This window comes from Acanthaster planci, linkage group LG10 (genome assembly GCF_054643075.1).
Source record: "Acanthaster planci isolate LZ-2023a linkage group LG10, COTS_SCS, whole genome shotgun sequence".
Classification (NCBI taxonomy): Eukaryota; Metazoa; Echinodermata; class Asteroidea; order Valvatida; family Acanthasteridae; genus Acanthaster; species Acanthaster planci.
This window is the reverse complement of record NC_141786.1, coordinates 4,571,481-4,590,527: the sequence shown is the minus strand read 5'-3', so window position 1 is coordinate 4,590,527 and position 19,047 is coordinate 4,571,481. Positions and strand designations below refer to the sequence as shown.

Genomic DNA, 19,047 nt, shown 5'->3' with positions numbered 1-19,047 from the left:
TTGCGAGGAGTCTGTGCAGTTGAATAGATGTGATGCTGGCCATGGTTTTGGAGGGGAGTTTCGGCCGATGGGATAGAATTAAAAGTAGAAATCACTTCCTTATCACAATGTATTAGGCCAGCCACATTCCTGCACTAGGGGTGGGTTGATCAATTTCCGAGAATTTTCCCTTTTTCATGTTGTGTGGCTGTATTTCATTGTCGCTCAATTTTGTCTGTCTCCGCCAGTGCCATTGCAGTAGTTTGGTCGAAACCAAAACCAAAACTGGCCTACATTGATATTCATTTCGGCTGGCAGATTCCCACGCCTAAAACTAAGGACACGTGAACCAACGGCGTTTTGTTGATGGTTGGCAGAAATTGAAAACATTTAGTTCGCGTGAAGTATTTCAAAATAACAATAAATACGAAACCATTTAAAAAACATCATAAATTCAGTGTTTACCCTATTGATATTGATAAAAAGATCCCGCGTTTCCCCGTCCACCCCCTTGGGCCGTTCGCGCTCTAGGCTGATTGGATGACGTCATCGGCAGAAAGCCTACATGTACAGTGTACATACATGGAGTCTTGCACGCTTGCAACAGACCACGTTGTGTTCGGTGTAGGTTGGCCCACTGGCAAACACTTTCCCCAACATAGCCTGCACACGGCACTCTCATTTTTAATTCAAAAGCACACGTTGCACTGTACAAGTTGTCTGTAGTCCATACCACTGATATCGAATCCTCAAATGACACAGGCGTTGAAGCATGGAGGAATAAGATATTTCATCTACTTGCCTGATAATTCTGAACACCTTTTATTAATCCGATAAGACACCGTTACTACGTGGGTACCATACTCACGCCGCAGTTTCGAAACTTGAGGCGCGGTTGCAGACTGCTGACCTCTAGTATGGGGCAGCCATCTTGCTTTTCTACCACTCAAAGTAATATTGTCAAACTCAGCCTAGCAGGAAAAAATAATTTTTTCCGTTTGATCAATATGTGAAGTTGTATAACTCTATCCAAATGGTCTACGGGAACAAGACAAACATGGCCGCATCATGGCAATAGTACCGAAGTGTGACGTCACTGTGAACAAGAAAGTGCAGCGCAAACGAATGGAGTACGCGCGCGTGTTGGTTCACGCGCTAATGCCAATCACACTCTAATTGTGCGCGTGACGTATTCACTTCGGTACTCTATGGTCGACAGGCAAGCTACAGCACCGTCTTGGTGGAGGAGGCGTGTACAGGCGCCTTTCCATATGCACCATTTTGGGGGCATGGCGCACACGATGCGTTCATTCGATTCACTCCCACGGACACAAAACAGCGACCCCATCAGCATCATGTCACACGTGTGCGTTGCGTTCAGCCTTCAAAATCTCCCCGGGCCCGATTTTGACGGACGTGCAACGCTTTGCGCAAGCGTTGACACACATAGAAAGACGCCGTAACGTGCTTGCACCAACTTCTCGGGAGCGGAGTGCCACCACGGAAGTAACATGTAAGACTAGTCCCTAATGGTCTATTCTAAATTAACTGACATTTCTTAACAAGTTCTGTGATAAAGCCTTCACGGCAAACATGAACAAAGCATATCGGTACCCGGCAAGATATGAGACGGAAGGGTATACCCCCACTCTTGTACAAAACTACACTCTAGACTATTTGCTACCTAACACATTGTTCTCGTCCAATGTGTCTTAGAATAATTCCTGAGATTCCGATAAAATAATGACCAACATAAGTGGAGGTATATCAGTCCCATATCTTGCTTCAAATTTAGTTTATAAGTAGATAAGTAGAATATCGCAAATAACCTTCATTCCAACTAACAATAGCAATCCTGATAGTTCTTTTAAAGAATCAAATTTTATACATGTACCTTTCTTCGTTGACACAAAAAAGTGTTAAACGCGAATTGATTAAACTTTTGCGAAAGTATCTCAAGTAAATCAATGTTAACTGAATCCAATCCTACACCCAGTATATGCATTCAAGTACGGACCACTAACACAGGCATGTGAAACTGCAGTTCTTAGCGGGTTCAATGTGTGTTACGACCGGCAAAGTATCCAAGGAGAAATACATTAACATAAAACTGGATTACATAACACCTCTATACAGCCATAGCAGCGCAAGGCATTGTCTTCCATGAGTCATGTGATCACGCATGCACGGCAGCTACATTCAAAAAATCACGTCTACTCCTCGCGGGAAGGAGTGCTTGAAGTAATGTGTTATTAGATTGTCTGTACATCTGTACCTTTCTGTCATTTCGTTTATTTTAATATTTTAAATAAGTATAACCTTTAAGTATGATACTCGAGGTATGCTATCTTGTACCTGAAAAAAGTGCCACAAGTTGACTCATTAAAACGAAATTTCATTTCTGTCAGGTATGGAGCGTCCAAAGTGGACAACCTCATTTTCTGTTATTCTCGCAACTTTCGTCCACCTTATTTGTTTTCAGGGTTGGGTGATGTCAATCTTCCCCAGACCGTTCCATTTCAACGTAGGGAGAAAATCGTCCTTCCAGTTTTTAACTTGTCCACTTTTGAACCACCCCACTGTCGGCAAAGTAAAATCCAAATTTCTGCTGGCAGAAAATTAGGTTTTAATGAAAAGGGGTGGTGAAACTTCAAAAACCCCGAACATCTACTTGCAGAAAATGGGATTATCCTCTTTGAGAGCATCAAACAAAATTTGGTAGTGAAAATTTGAAGTTTTTACTTGTCCACTTTTGACGCGCTACGAAGACTTCTTTAAGTAAATGCCCAATTTTGCTGGCAGAAAAGTGAGTTTTTGAAATTCCTATACGCAAATTCCCAAAACCCGAAAATCTACTGGCAAAAAATGGGAAAATGGGGTTGTCCATTTTTGGAGCATGAGAGTAATTTTTGCCAGTGGGAATTTGAAGTTTTTAGTTGTCCACTTTTGACGCGCCACGAAGAGTTGTTAAAGTAAAATCCAAATCTTTCCTAGCGGAAAATTGCGTTTTTGAAAATGCTTTAGGCAAAGTCCAAAATCCCAAAAATATGCTAGCAGAAAATGAGAAAATGAGGTTGTCCACTTTTGACGCTCCATAGTCAGGTCTATGATTGAGGAAATGATATACATATATATGAAATGAACAAAAATATATAAAAGTTATAATTGTTACCGTAATACCTTCATAAACATATAATACATGACGAAAGAGTGATTAAACAAGGCACCCTGGAGCGTAAAGTTTCTGAAATATCCGAGGTAGGGGTGGCAAAAATATTTTCTAGGTAGATGCCGCTTAGTATACTGTCAAATATTTTCTAAGGCGGTGGACAGAAAAACTACTTCAATATTTTCTTATTTTAAAAATACTTTACGGTGATTAGATAAGACTAGTCAAAAACACAACCAAGTTGTCTTCAACTTGCAACGAGGTCCTACGTCCCCAAAGAAAAAATGAAACAATAATATTGAGCGACTTTCCAGAAAAATGTGTTACGTTATAACCGTGAACGGCAATCAGGACTTGTGATGGACCTAATCACTCTGAAAAAAAACATTCGTTTCCTCAGCAGGCAAGAAAAAGGTTACAGACCTGACTGAAATCGAAGCACGTATCCGTTTTCTAAAGTGATTAAGAAAACTAGTTCGTCGAAACAAAAAGAGTAAACTGCAGCTCATGAAGAGCGCATGCTCTATGAGAAGTTGAGAACAATCGGGAACCCACATGGAACAGAGATCGAACGTGATTTTGAACTGGAGCCGCTCGGAGTTGCACACTTCTGTAAAACGGTCCGTTGATGTTTAGACCGATCCATTAATTAATTAAGCCCCGCCCACTTGTCTTCTGACAAATCACAGCCGTGATTTGTGTCCCACATGCGTGCACAAAGAATCCACCATGCATGCGCGCGGCTGGAACATGTAGTGTGGTACTGGAGAAGAGCACTTGTAAAGTGTCCACGTGCGCAGTGGGAAAGGCTTACTGGATCGGTCTATTATCCATGAATTCTACGAGCCACACTACTTAACAACACACCTAAAAACAAAGCAAAACGAAACGAAACCAAAACCCTCTAAAAAGAATATCAACATGTCACAAGTCAGCCTTCTGGTTACTTTGAACACTAAATTTACGGTGTCAATTTCTGTTTGTGAAAAACTGCGCAAAGCAGTGGCATATCCAACTTGCCTCCGACCGATTTTTTTTTTTTAATAACTGATACTTCATAGGTGATTAGGATAGAAAGTAATTGGTATACTTACATAAAATGTTGGCAACAAAAGCCTTAGAAATCAACTGAGCCGCATTCGCTTTTGATTTAACCCCCCCCCTTACCAAAAGTTGGATACGCCCCTGGCGCAAAGGTATCTCGTCAAAAACTGTTCGGTGTATTAACGGGGCATTTTCAGCGGTTTTTTCTTCTGTCTCGGTCGTGCATTTCCTCTCTTCGAACTCATAAAACCTTAAAATCGGCGCTTTAAAATAAGGTTGAATGGTGCTACAGCCTTCGCAACTTTCACGGCCGGATCTTGCTGGAGCAGATCTCGGTTCTCCTCCCCAGGGACCCGGCATAGAGCGTAGCGGTGAGTCAGCCAACTGAGAATGAGGTACATCATCTGCCGAGCCTGGGTCTGAGCCAGACACGCACGTGCCCCAAATCCGAAGGGGTACATGTGCTCATTTGATTTGAAGTTTCCGCTCTCGTCGATGAAGCGTTCTGTAAGGCCAGATGACATATAAAAGGCCCGTATCAAACCGTCTCAGTAAGAGTAGTTCATTTTAACACAGTGCACAGTGCAATTTCCTTTCAAAACCAACACAATACACAAAGCATTTAATCGTCACAGGGTGATGTAATTTATAGCATTCTAGTTTGAAAAAAAAATTGCAGCGAGAAAGTTCAGATGATGGACACTTAGAACAGAGAAATTGAGAGTTGAGATTGAGTCGGATGAGACTTGCACTTGTTCATGGCTAAGGTGATAAGTTCATTAATGGATTGCTGTAGCACCGTGTGATCTCTTTTGTGAGTTTGTGTGGTTCTGAAAAGAACCGGGAAAAAATCGCCCTTGGAGGTGGTGGTGGGTTTCGGCCACAAGCCCCGCCCCCTCCACCGGACCATCAATATTCATACCTGGCTTGAAGTTGAATGGCTCAGGCCAATACTCTTCGTTGAAGTGAAGGCCGTAGAAGTTGGCCAAGACTCCCGTGTTGGCCGGAACTTTAAACCCACCTTGACGAAAACAAAACCAAAAACACAGGGAGCATGAGAGGATATTTTGTAATAGAATAGGGCCAATTGTAAATGATAAAAATTCTCACGAAAACGATCCACACTTTCCACCTATAATACTCGACAACTTCGCGGCAAAGTTAACAGACCTTGACAACAATTGTATATTTTTTTTCTGAAGAAAGTTCAAAACGCTACAGCGCATGTACTGGATACTGGCTTTCAACAGGTTAATCCCCAGATGATTTTTTACGGGCTTTTGTTAATGCAGCAAACGTTAGAGGGTCCATGAAGACCTCCATGGACAAACTATCAACTATAATTGTTTAAAATATTCACTAGAATATTCAGTAAAACTGGAATAAAAATAAAATTCCCTTTGTTGTTAATTTACTGACCCCACTAGTGAATGTTTTAATCCCGACAACTGATGGCGCTATGTTTGAGAATAAACCCTAAATTATAGTTAGGCACCCATTTGACACGTCTGGAACGAGGTGGAACATGGCCACTGGACACGCATAATTTACCTGCCCGCAGACTGTTCGAACGTAAAATAATAAGTCATGTACACCCAGATCACGGACGTGTATATAAAATCCAGACTCGCAATGCCCTTAATCAGCTTATAGAGTCATTGAATCCACTCGCAGCCATTTTACCGAGCCGAATGCAAAGCTTTCCTAGCAATGTCTGCCTTTGGTCTTCCTGACGTCAGTACAAGCAAGCCAACCAACACATATGTATTTGGCTCGGCAAATTGGCCGCTGGTTGGCTTCTTTTTCATACAAAGGCGTTGCAAGTCCAGGTTTTTTTTATACGTCCGTGACCCACATGCGATAAACTGTGTGCACCTGCGGTGCGGCCACCATATGGGCAGTATAGGCCTACACGGTTATATTGAGCGAAACAACCTGGGCTGATTTGGAGGCATTTCTTAACCTTTGTCGTTCGCGTTTCATGAAAGCCCCTCTCCGTCTTTGTTCACGGGCTTTGTTTGATTTCCCAAAGATCGTGGACGCGGCGTCTGACGTCAGCGATCGTTTGGCCCAAAGGAGTCGTACATGTTCGGAGGAAGACCCCGAGGCTGCATCCGAATCTCTTGTCTAGAGCTAGGTCTAGCTCTTCGCTCCATTGGAAATGTGTGGACACGCGTAGACAATAGACCTAGCCGTAGCTCTGGAAGCCCGTTTCGGACACGGCCTGAGGCTAGAAATGCGCACTGCACAGTGTGGAGCTCTCTGTCGTTCCCGACCAATTGGCCCTGGTCAGCCTGACTTTCAATGTCCAACTTAGTCTTCGGTTGGACAGTTATGCAGGCATTTCCCATCCTTATGTGGTCGGCATGATCTCTTAAACACCCAAAAATTGGATTGAATTTTCCGAACTGTACCTAAGACAAGCAACGGCGCACGACGGTGTCTCAAATGTGTGTCACAGATATGCAAATTTTCTAGGTTAACGGATACCTCTCGGGGGCGGGTCCATTTTGCCAAAAATTAATTTTTCCCATTTATTAATCAAAACACAAACTGTTCATTTTGGGTATCATTTAAAAACAGGCCATTTTCAATCATAACTAATAAGAAGCACTTTTCACGGCCCTTTAATGCTGGCCAGTTTGGCACATGACAAGCATCTTTTCTGAAACATCAAAGAAGCCCGGTATACTGATGACGTTTTACAGTGTCTAAAGCTGCACATTGGTGGGATGGAACGGGGCTCATCGGCGTGTCCATAATTACCACAAGCACGCGAGTACGATTGTCTCCGTTTCCAAACAGCAATTGTTTTGGGTAACCACACATCGTTTCGAATCTTCGTGAGAAATCATCCTCTACAACCGGAAACAGTAGGATTGCGCCTTTCACTGTCTTGTGATAATTTAACTTGCGCGTGCGCTGGTTCTGCTACTCGTGACGCAAGACAACCCTCATTTTACCCAACCTTGCACTACAACACTCCATTTCTGACAAGTAATGCCTGACTGACTTACGAAAAGTGAAGTCCTGTGTGGTTCTGTGCGGAACGCCGACAGGGGCAATGCATGCGTAACGGAGGATCTCTTCGATGGCGGCACGGACGTACACCGACTTCTCCTGATCGTCCACTCCTGGCATTCGGTCCTCGCCAACCTCGTTGGTCACCGCGGCAGAGAACTTCTCCTGCTGCTCCGGGTTGCTGACTAGGAGAGCTGCGGCGGTCAGTGAGGTCACCAGAAAGCCGGCAGTGGCTGTCGGAATTAAGAAGTTTGCCGATGAACATTCACCCTTCCCAATCAAAACGGTGACTTCTTTCAATTCTGTCCTACTTGGAACTTCTAAGGAGACTGATGACAGGATTTTCCAGGAAAATCCGATTACCGCTGAATGATCTTCAGGAACGCCAGAGAGTCTGCACTGCCCCACTGATTTCAAATCGAGAAATCCACAAAAATTCAAAGTGGATCTGATATCACCCTATCTGCTGTGACAAACTAATGCCTATAGAATTCAAGCCCACGCGTCCGAAGTACTGAATGAAATAAAACAATTATAGGGCTGAGTCCATTCGAATAATTCACTACTATCGAATATTTGCCTACTGACCGGCAGATTGTTGATGATCAAACCATATACATGTACAACATCAGTTGCAATAACGCACACAATTGCACATAACAGTCACTATAATTGCTATTCACGTCTGGGAGTATCTCCAGCCACGATTTAGCAAGATTTAACAAACGACCAATTCTTCTTGCCCTGTTGAACATTTTCTAGTCCTTGTAATTTTTAATGAATAATTTACTTTTTGAAGTAAATTTTTTAAATTTCTGTCACTTTTCATTTGAATCTGCTTGAAGCAAGCCTATGGTGCAATTCTTCTCATTTAAATCACAAGAAAATGCCCCCCTTCCGTTTCAGGCAATTCGCATTAGAAAATTCAAATTCGGAAAATAATACTCGAATATTTGACAATCGATCGACTAGTCGGATATTCGGCTCAGCCCTACGAACCATTGCGGTATGCCTGTAAAATGAATCCATGGAAAAAATCTGGAATCCCATCTTCATGGGCAAACCATTGTTGCACCAACATGGCTCTTATTCAACTAAATTGAAATTACTGGAAAGCCACACCCTCTTGTAATAGGGTGGATAAAATCCACTCACTTCCGCCAAGGTAGTTGGAGATAACTTGGTAGACATGGGTATCGGTGAGGAACTCGTACTTGTCGGGTTCAGTCTCTCGGGCGTGATTTCTGCATTTGATGATGCCGTCCATCAGGTCACGGGTTTTGTCTGCACAAGGGAAGGGGGGGGGGACATTAATGAGAAAAGGTTGGGGAGAGAAAATTTTAAAAGGCATCTTGCTCTTTTGGGCGAAATTCCATTGTTTCTTTTCAAACGTGACGAGATAGTGTGTCAAAGGAGGGCACAATTTAACCCCTACCGGTACCAGACACCCCTGCTACAGCGGAAAACAGCGGCTACAGCGAGCGATGTCAATCAGTGTATTTTGTGAAGGCACAAAACAGCCTTTACATCATGCTGCGTCAAAGAGCACGTTGAGAAAGTCTGTACACATAACTGCAAAAGGTTAACATTTAATGTTTACATTGTGCACAACAATTCTTCACTGCTCTATGGCAGACACAAAAGGTGTGTGTCGCGTAAAAAGGGTATAAAGCAAGAGTGAATAAGGGGCGGAGCTTATTTATTTTCCGTGTATCCTTTTCACGGCCTTTTACGGGAGTAAAGGCTGCATTTCGAGGCTTTTTACACCCTTTGAGAATGAAATAGACCAAAAAGTCGGGTTTCTCTCTTTAATTGGAGAAACGCACCGTTTCGGGGGAGAAACGCACCGTTTCGGGGGAGGAAAGGGATTGGCCTCCATCGTCCTTTGGATGTGACATTAGAATAAACAAACATGAAAGAAAACCCAAAACCAGACACGTGAGCAAACCGCATGACAACGACAGACACCCCAAACCACAACGAATTATCAAGTCACTGTTTTTGATGCTGGTTTTCCCGCAAAAAAATCCTTCCACCGTTTTGGTTTAAGCCATTTGGGAGACACTCCCTGAAGTTTACAAAGATCATTGGGGGCGTTATGCGTTCAACTAATACCACGCAGCCAAATAAGCAAAGCTTCTTGGTGAAATATAAATGTAAAGGCATGTATTACGCACAGTAACACTGCAGGTGAATGAAAGCAGCAGCCTTTCAACGCATGGAACGGTTGGATTGCTAAAACTCTTTGGTATGCTTGTTGTTAATCTTTGGCGCGCTTGTTCAGTCCTCAAATTTGGAATGCCGTACGCTAGTTTTGTTGAATGACTGTGTTGTGTTGACCCATCTTACCACTGCGTCGTCTGAAGAAGCACCAACTATACCTCTTGCCGATTCCTCTTCTGATCGGTTGAAAAATCGAACTCAAACTACGGTATACAAGCGTCAGTGCTGCACGCATAATTTCTGAACACAATTAAACATGTCCCCCCCCCAAACAGATTAACACCCCCATCCCAAAAGAAACCGCCCAAAACCAAAACAAAACCAAATATAAAACAAAACAAATAAACATATATACGAAAATAACCCCAGATGTTCAAAATGATTGCGAGAACTTCTTGTTTGGTATTACATTTGAGCTTTGCATGTTATCTTTTCAAAATTTGAAACTTCATTGAAATCTGATGTATACGTTGTGAGGACAACCTCGATTACGTAAAAATGCCATTTTGATCTGTCTGATCAAAACGCTATACATGTATGAAACGCCGTTGAACATCCTTTAACATATGATATAAATGGACTCCTGAGCGCTCAGACGACTGGAGTGCGACCCGAGGGTCAGCGAGAGTACACTCTCGCTAGGGGGGGGTAGGCCTATACTCCTGCACCCAAGTGTAATACGCACACATCACACTCGTGAATAACTGGAGTAACCGCGCAAACGAACCCACTTCCCTTTTCTCTGGTCCTTGAGGGCAGACACGGACAAGTGACCTGACTTCTCATTGTACTTCTGATTTTATCCCAGTCCATTTGCTGGTGGTCTTCCTGTTTAACTAAATATATCCATTCCGCCAGACCACATGTTGAGTGCAGGCTACAGACTGGACTCAGTCACAGACTGGATTTAAAAGTCCGGAAAATCGACTTTTAAATACCTCAAAACTATTTGGTTTGTTCTTGTGTAAAGTGGCCAAATTTGAAGTTCCTACGCAAGGTATTTATCAAGTTATCGTGCGGACTGGATTTCCATTGTGTTAATCATTGTGACCTTGACCTTTGGCCAGATATGCAAATAGGCTTCGTAAGAGCAATAAACAAACCAACTTTGATGTTCATACGCAAAGCATTTGTCAAGTTCTTGCGCCGACGAGATTTCCATTGTTTTTAGCCGTTATGACATTGACCTTTGAGAGGCTGTTCAGGATTACAAACGGCAATCCACAAACCAATTCGACGTTCACGAGCAAGGAACTTCTCGAGTTTTCGCGCTGCAAAAATATTCTGGTCAAACAAACAGATATACGAAAAGAGGCGGACAATCATTTCCCCTTTGACTTCGTCGAGAGACATAAAAAAGCATAAATATAAATCATAACCTAGTTCATAAATAAACAAGTTTAAGCTGCCTAAATCGAGGACTTTTTCTAAAATTTCAAAATTACCAAAACTTTGGAATGACACTCTTATTTCATATGCAACAGTTAAAATGATGAAGTGGGATTAACCACGAAGTTGTGTCTGGCGCACAAACAATTTCCTTGTGTGATGTGACGCACAGTAGGTTTAGTTTCACAAATCTCCATTGAGTATCAAACTTTACAAAGTGCTGAGGAAAGGCTCTGCGTGTCTCTTTACAGAAGACCTAGTTACATGTATACAGGGAAAATAAGCAACGAGTTAAGCAATTGAAGCAGCTCAAAACTTTCCCAAGAATTCCCTAGAAAGGCTTTTTAATTTTACAAGTACTTTAGGAAAATCTGTAAAATATAGAAAGATTTAGAACATGCGTAGATGTGCAAGTTCTCTATGCCTGAAATGCTCTGTGCATGGCTTTGATGGCAATTTTAAGTTTCTCTTTCAGGTTGAGAGACCGTGCATGAAGGAAACCGAAACAAAATATTTTAAGCTACGTTTCCCGAAAACAAAGCAGGCATCGGAAGCCGAAGTATTACAAAACAAGGCGTGCACTCGTCTAGTGTCATGTAGAGTCAGTAACAACCGTCTGCAGGCCTAGTTTGTTTCCTGGTAGCTACCCAAATTACTAATGAGTAATGGTTTTTCCTGTTGACAAAAGAAAGGCATTAACCTGGATGATCTAGTTGAAGTTTCTCGGTTTCAATATACATTCAGAAACTGCTCCGTGCCCTTTATCGTTGGGCCCTGAAGGCAAACGGGATCTTACGTCATACAATGACGGCCTTAACTCTAGTTTGGCCTTTTGAGAACTTGTCAATGGTTCCTACTAAAAATAGGCTCTTGGAACTAGTTTTAGACGTGGAAAGTCGAATAAACATTAAGATGAAGAGGTAGCCATCTTTTTGTTGTGCCGGTGCGGAATTATGTCATGAGGATTTTTCTTCTTTTTCGTATGTACTACCACATTATTAATGGCATCTACATCTACCAAAATTTCCACTGAATCCAATACAGAATATAGATGACGTTGATCACCTGGAAGTTCTAACCATTCTACCTCCATGTTCTGACTGACGGTTGGGCGTCCATGTTCTGACTCAAGTGACCAAACCAAGATAAACACCAACTAACCTGGGTCTAGACTCTCCTCGTGTCGTTTCATCTCCGAGCGCAGCAGCCCGTTCAGTTCGTTGACGGTCGCATTGGCCTCCCGGAGTGCACTGCTGGGGAAGAACCGCAGGCACGGGATGACGTCCACAGGCAAGCGGGGCCCAACAATGTACTTGTACAGACCGCCTGCGAACAGCTTGGCGACGCGATCATGAACGGAGGCATCGGCACTGTGAAGGGAACCAAGCGAAACACATCATACGACCGACGTGGATCCAGGACCGTTTTCAAAGAGCTGAGTTTGGGTCGGATTTTTTAAGGACGGAAGATACAGTCTTCAGATCACCCCTTTAAATAAATAAGCTTTCAGGGGGTAGGTTTCTGCGCATAATTCCAAATTACAGTTGAAAAATTTGAGATGTTTTCCAACAGGACAGCACCCCACTGATCGGCACCCGATCCAACTCAAAACGAGAGGATGATATTGAACTGAAGACGTCAGTCGTTTGACAGAGACACGAGACAGTTTTTATGTAAAATCCCTTCACCGAAAAGATTACTAACAAAGCTGCATGCAAAATGGAATGTGGTTGTTTATGTTCCACAACGTAAAAGCAACGTTTAGAGTTCATACACTTTTTGTACCCACTTTTTGACAGGTGTAATCCGTGACATGTTTACTGAAATGTCTTTAGGGATGTGTTTAAATACTAAGCGCTTTTTCCGTCGTACATGATCAGCTGTTTGAAATCCGTTTAGCATTTAAAGACGCCCCTAAACGCATAACATTATCCAATAAACATGTCGTGGGTTAAACGTGTGAAAAAGTTGGGTACAAAAAAGGTTTAGACATTTGTTTAAACAGGCGCCCTTTTTAGAGTGGACAATGTAGTACGCCATTTGCATGTAGGTAGGCCTACTTTCCCTTGCGTCATACAAATGAACATCACCGAGAAATAAATCCCTTGCAACTTTTCGTAAAACCAGCAATTTACTTTTTGGCAATGCACAAGGGCTCCAAGCCTTTTCACATATTTAAATTGAAGACCATGGAGGCATTGTCGAGTTACTTCCATAACGTGCTTCTCTGTGCGCGGCTGTCAAAAGTATTAGACTTTCCTTAATTCTTTTATGTAGAAAATTTTTTTAAATATGTCAATGCCAGATTTCTATTCTGTTACATGCATTGGAATTTGCTTCAACCCATATGCCACATTTGGCATATGGATACACGAAACTAGCTTGTGGAAGTCATCGGGATGGTCGCTCGGTTGATCATTATGCATTTGGGTACAGGTGAAGCAATGGACGAATTATGAAACATTGGGTTTTAACTGGCTGACTGAGAAAGTGCGGGGTCGTTCCTCTGCGACACGCAGGTAGGAATGAGACACTTTCTCCGAGTCTGTCGTTATGTAGCTTTGCAGGTATGCAGTGTAATCACACGCTCAGGTAATACGGGCCGCCAGGCCCTCATATTGCCCACGCCCACCAGGTCGCGACCTCCAGCTTTAGATTTCTCCCTGAGGGTTCTATCGCTATTAGTGCACTCTACGGTTGAAAGTTTAATAGTTATGAGCTTTGAATATTGGAATGACCGAGTCCTCACTACTTGTTTTCCAATGAACTGGATAGTCCCTTTTTCCAAAATGGCGACGGGCTTCTGAACTTCTGTTGGAGCTGATTAGAGACGTCAGCTCTCCAACTTCATAAGCCAGAAGATCATCAACAGAAAGTTAAAGTCAGAATTAAGTTTTGATATGACGCGTATCTTGAACATGTGGGGCACTTGTTTTGTTCTCGTCACTTTTTTTGCGTGAAGCAGTTTAGAATTATCGTCTTCCATGGCAGTTTACTGACTTGAACGGCCTGAATATTATGACCTCGTTTCTCGATTCCCACATCCTCAATTTGTGCACAATCTATAGCTTTGACCGGCCTGCTTAGCTATAGGCCTTCTTTCGAGCATTGTGACCCTTTGAATAACAGCATTGATTTCATTCAAACAGAATGACCACTCGACCTTGTGCTGTTGACTATGCAGAGTTATAGAAAGGAAGAACGCTCGATCGTCATCAGGCACCATGGGCACGCATTTGGGTGACAACAAAACCGCGAGTTCTTTATAAAACTAGCTTGAACGCCACCGCCTGTACACGGCTATTTTTACCGGTGCCAATCCAACAGCATAGCTGGTTATACCAGGCGCGAAATGGGACAGAGGGGTACCCCCACAAGTCCAATCCCACACTCCAGCCTATTGTCACTTAACAATCCCCCCTTGATGTCTGGAAAGAATTCCTGAGATACCCGTATAACAATGACCAACACAAAGGCTGGGGGGGGGGTTTCTCTTTGTCCCACAGTTTGTTTCATGGAGCTGGTTGCACGTTTTGTGTCGTCTATCAAACTTTTGAAAGCTTGCCTATTGCCTGCATTGTGCGGGGCCGCAGTCTTTTCCTATATGCAGAGTGCAGACAGCCCCACATTGATGGTCGGACGAATTCTTGCCCATGCACAACACGTTTACTAGCTTTAAATCGAGTCGGGAAGCCCATCAGAACATGCTTCAGGTACGCAGGGATGTGTGTGTAACGTTACAGGGACTAATGCGCATGGGCATTAAGTTTAGGGGGGGGGGTAGTGCGTCAAGTACGACGGCCGTTGTGCCTGTTCCACTCTTGTGAAAAGGGCGTGCAAGATCGTACGAAAATGGACCGAACTTGCAATGATGGAGGACGGACTGATTCCGCTCAACGGTTTTTTTCGTGGTACTGAGTCGGATGCTTGGCTTAAGAGGCACCATCACACCATACTTAACAAGGATCCCGAGGGGTAACAGCTAGGGCGGAGTGGCCAATTACGCTATACACTGGTAACATGCACGTGTAGCATTAGCTTCGGGTTGCACTATACTGTGCGGGTAAACTGTATGAGAACACGAACGTGGCTGTTTTGTACATTACATAATTTAGCGGATTAGATCAACCACGAAGTGTGCATGCCTCGGTTCATGGAGATAATAAGATACCTCCAAACAATGGTGGCGCATTTTTAGTGGAGTCCTTCCGTCGCCCCGCCCCCCTCTCGATCGAGGCTATCGTGTTTCATACTTACTCGAAACCAAAGCACAAATGGCTTAGAATACCAGCCACCGCCGGTACCATGATGTCCTTGACATTGACTGGACGGTTCTCTTTCTTATCCAAATCCTCCGCCAACGTCTTCAAGACAGTATGAACGACCTCTTCCAGCTTTTTGTTTGCGGTAAACTCCCTGCAATGTACATGTGCAGAGTCAAACTCAAACATGTGCAGTTTTAGATGGCAAGAAACAACCCCAAATGCGAAAGGCCCCTCGAATCCAATTTATAGTGAATAGAACGACACTATAGTATCAGATCCAGTGACCCTTAAAGGGTACAAGTTATGCTGAACTGAATGAGCCTTGTGGAGGGTGTGTGCAATCGCAAAATCGGCAGTGAATCAAGCACAAACCTCGTGCTAAATAAATACCAAATTCCTCGTACCTGAGATTTTTTATGCCCATTTCTCGAAGTAAAAGCCAGTCATGACCGTACGACCCCAGAGAAATGTCCTTCCCGTTTTCACTAAGCAAGTTGGCTTGACAGAAAGACAGAAAAAAGAAGAGTTATTTAATCTGAAAATAATCACCGTACATAAACCATCGACTCCTCTACATTATGTAAATGTACCTGCAAAGTTTTCATTTTAATTCTAAGGAATGTATGGAGTCTTTATGTCTAAAATATGCCAATGATAACATTCACAGATGGTGATATCAAGGACACAAGTACATGAACTTGTATGCTGAAGCTGATTATGTCTAAATGTAAGATTTTAAACCGAGTTCCTGAAATGTTGACGTTTACTCATGTACTCATGTGCACAAAAGCAAGTTAAATTAACCTAACAATATAGGTATAACGGCAATTTATACAAATCCGGATTATCACAATGTGCCTTTCGCAAAATCCGCTAAAAATGGTCTAGTTAACAACCGCTACTGGCCGTATTCATTTATTATCCAAGACGTACTTCGGGTTGCGGAGGTCACTTATGTTTTTCAACTTACACCTACGCCCTACGACAGGCACCGTGCACAAACAGGAAAGAAAATATTGAACAAAGGGTTGGGGCCTGGAGATTTCCTTGTTACAAGCAGATTTTTTTTTATTGACAGTGCTTTTATCAACGATGTTAGACTGTTTATACTCAGTGTTGTTAGACAGCTCGCCCAAAACCTCACAAGTCCACTTGGGTGGGACTTGAACCCACGACCTCCTGCTTACTAGAGAAGACGTCTCCATCCGCAAAATCTCAGATAACAGAGGTGGTGACAACCTTTTTTCACCTTGTTTTTACCAAAAATAGATAGGCCTACTGATGCAAAATATAACATACTTTCAATTTATCGAAATTAAGCATCATCCATCCAAATGATACTTTAAAACATACTACGGAGCCATTTTTGTCGTCAGACACATTTATATATTTTGGAGAATACATGCGCAAAGGAAAGCTTATACTGTAGGCCTACATTAAATTTTGTAAATTTTGTAAACGTTTAATACGACGTGTGTTCCCTTGACTGAGGATGACGCACAACGTCAGCCAGGAAATAAACTTAAGTGGTTCAAGCTTGCAAACGTGCAGCCAACCCTATCTGTTTCGGTCGACGCTTGCAAATGACAAGTCATTGCGCTTAGCAAAGTATTCATAAAAAGAAATTTTTATTTACAAGTAAGTGAAAATAAGGAACAAAGCAGAGGAAAACACGAACAATGTTTATAATTATGTCTTCCGCTGACACTGGGTGTAAACATGATCGACTACATGTAGGCCTAGTCAGTTCAACACACCTAGAAAAACAGCAGAGCCATTTCAACTTGGGAATTCAAGATTTATAAACAAATACTTCTCGACAGGAGGGGCATCAACCGCTGCGGCTGAATCGGTAACCGTACCAATATTACTTGTACTTCAAAACTAAATTCAAGGTCAAACCGATCTTAGGACGGAACTGGGCTTATCTCGCTTTTTATGCGTGTATTTTGCCCTTCTGAACAAACCTAGGCATATACGTGATTATGTTTTTCCCTTTTTGGGCGATTACATTTTATACTTCTTTTTCTGAGGCGAAGACTAGACGAGACTGGTTGTGTACGTGGAAATGTACACTGGAGTCTTCATGCACACCGAATACATAAGTACGGATTGTACAAGTATAGCCTATGACGCAGGTCCCAAGCGACCGAACAGTTTGCATTGTGTCACAGCACAGTAGTAAGATCGTCATTCGACAAGTCATTATACGCACAGTCTTTTCACAGCCCCGTGGTTCAACACTGGTGCATTTTGTTTACGAGTTCTCGTCCGTACGTGTACATGTAAATGTTGGCATTTATCATCAGAAGGCAAAAACCTTCAGGGCTTTGTATACGGGTCAAGGACTTACAAACTAACAGGAAAGTGCGGCCTCACAGGAAAACGACTTTATCCATATTATCAAGGATATTCTAATGAGGAAATTAAGGTAAAAAAAAATAATTTACATGGACTTTGAGTCTGGGGATTGCTGAATGAGTCAAAATTCAAACCCTGACTAATTATTCGTCATTTTGAATAATTCCTTAAAAATCACTATTTTATAATTGATGAATGGGATTTGATGAAACGTATGAAGCTACATTTCCTTAAATCGAAACGCGCGTGTGCGTCACTTTAAATAGTTTCGCACACATGTAATTCGTAAATCACCAAACAACATATTCAGTAAATATAAGGAAAAAACAAAAGCTGGGTTAATAGTACTCCCTTTGAATCAAACACTGTATAAACATAATCTCGACTTAGACTGTACACAGCCTTCTGACCTCAAAATGATGTCTGGAGGCTGCAGATTTCCTTCAGAAGTGAGCGGGCGGAGAGAGAAATGAAAAACGTTTTCCACTCACTGGTGTAATTACTCGGTCTAGAACCCATCTCCTTGACGAAGTTGACGGCTGCGTCTTTGATGGCCGCGAAGGTGTTCAGCATGATCACCCAATGGCCGACCTTCAAGGACATGACGTCACCCTTCTCCTTCCCGATCTGATTGAGAGTGACCCAGGAGGGCTGGGCCCCTGTCATGACTGAAGTTGATTGGGGAGAGAAACGATTTGGAAAGCCAGTCAGCTTTGAAAAGGAATGTTCTCTATTATGCTTGAGCATATTCAAGATGAACAAGTATGAGTTCATGAGATGCTCTGCGAACATTCTGCCGAAGGCACACACGTAAAAACTTTAACCAGGTAACAACAACAAAATTAAAAATGCAGATTCCTCGCTCTAACAGACATTGACTGCCTACCAAGGCCATTGGCCACTGGTCGAGGTAATATTATATTGTATGCAAAAGAGCTGACCAAAAACCCCGAGTAAGTTAACTTACTGCCCAAGTGGCCAGAGACACATCGTTTACCAGGCGCCACTGGAGGAGATTCCGCGCCCAAGCCCCCGCTACTCCCTCCGAGACACAGTACGAGAAGAACGACGAGCACTAACACAGTTGCCCCCAGAGCAATCGTTGTCCCCGTGACGGTGAAGACACCGGTGACTGCCCCGCCACCAACTGCTGCCGAGACGACCATCTTGGGGTTACGTTAGGACGAGGAACTTTCCGTAAATGAGCCACAACTTCTCTCTGCTTTAAACTATAATGTGTGCTTGTGTGCATACACACATCAGACAAGCCTACCTAGGGGTCAAGCCTACCAAGGGGGTCGGCTTGGTTGTCCGTGAGCACTCGCTCGGGCGGTTTCTATGAATAACTGCAGCAATAATAGGAAACGGACAATCACACGTACGTGACTGACACGTACATGTACACTGTACAAATGTACATGTACATGTGCATGTACAATACACACTACACGTAACCAAGGACGTTCCACGCGCTTTTTGTACCACACTGCCCTCAACTTTATAACGCGCCCATGTGGACCAAGAATAATGGTCGGTGTGAATGGACAATGCATGCTTTTACGCAATTCAACGTGCCCAGAGACTTTGGTTAGTTTC

General features: G+C 43.0%; 1 protein-coding gene across 1 annotated transcript; it reads right to left on the bottom strand.

Moving 5' to 3' along the window:
• Positions 1-760: 760 nt before the first annotated feature.
• On the bottom strand, positions 761-18,884 carry LOC110988807 (steroid 17-alpha-hydroxylase/17,20 lyase-like). Its single transcript, XM_022252670.2, has 9 exons — positions 18,419-18,884; positions 17,943-18,119; positions 15,495-15,588; positions 15,083-15,241; positions 11,987-12,195; positions 8,369-8,497; positions 7,210-7,446; positions 5,115-5,213; positions 761-4,697 (listed from the first exon to the last, which is right to left on the bottom strand). The coding sequence occupies exons 1-9, from the start codon at positions 18,615-18,617 to the stop codon at positions 4,444-4,446; spliced, it is 1,557 nt and encodes a 518-aa protein (XP_022108362.2). The 5' UTR covers positions 18,618-18,884; the 3' UTR covers positions 761-4,443.
• Positions 18,885-19,047: the final 163 nt, after the last annotated feature.

Coding starts and splice junctions, on each gene's coding strand:
- LOC110988807 (XM_022252670.2), bottom strand. CDS start 18,617: ATGGTCGTCTCGGCAGCAGTTGGTGGCGGGGCAGTCACCGGTGTCTTC. Junction 5,214..7,209: donor CACACAGGACTTCACTTTTC/GTAAGTCAGTCA, acceptor GTTTTCGTCAAG/GTGGGTTTAAAGTTCCGGCC. Junction 4,698..5,114: donor GCCATTCAACTTCAAGCCAG/GTATGAATATTG, acceptor CTGGCCTTACAG/AACGCTTCATCGACGAGAGC.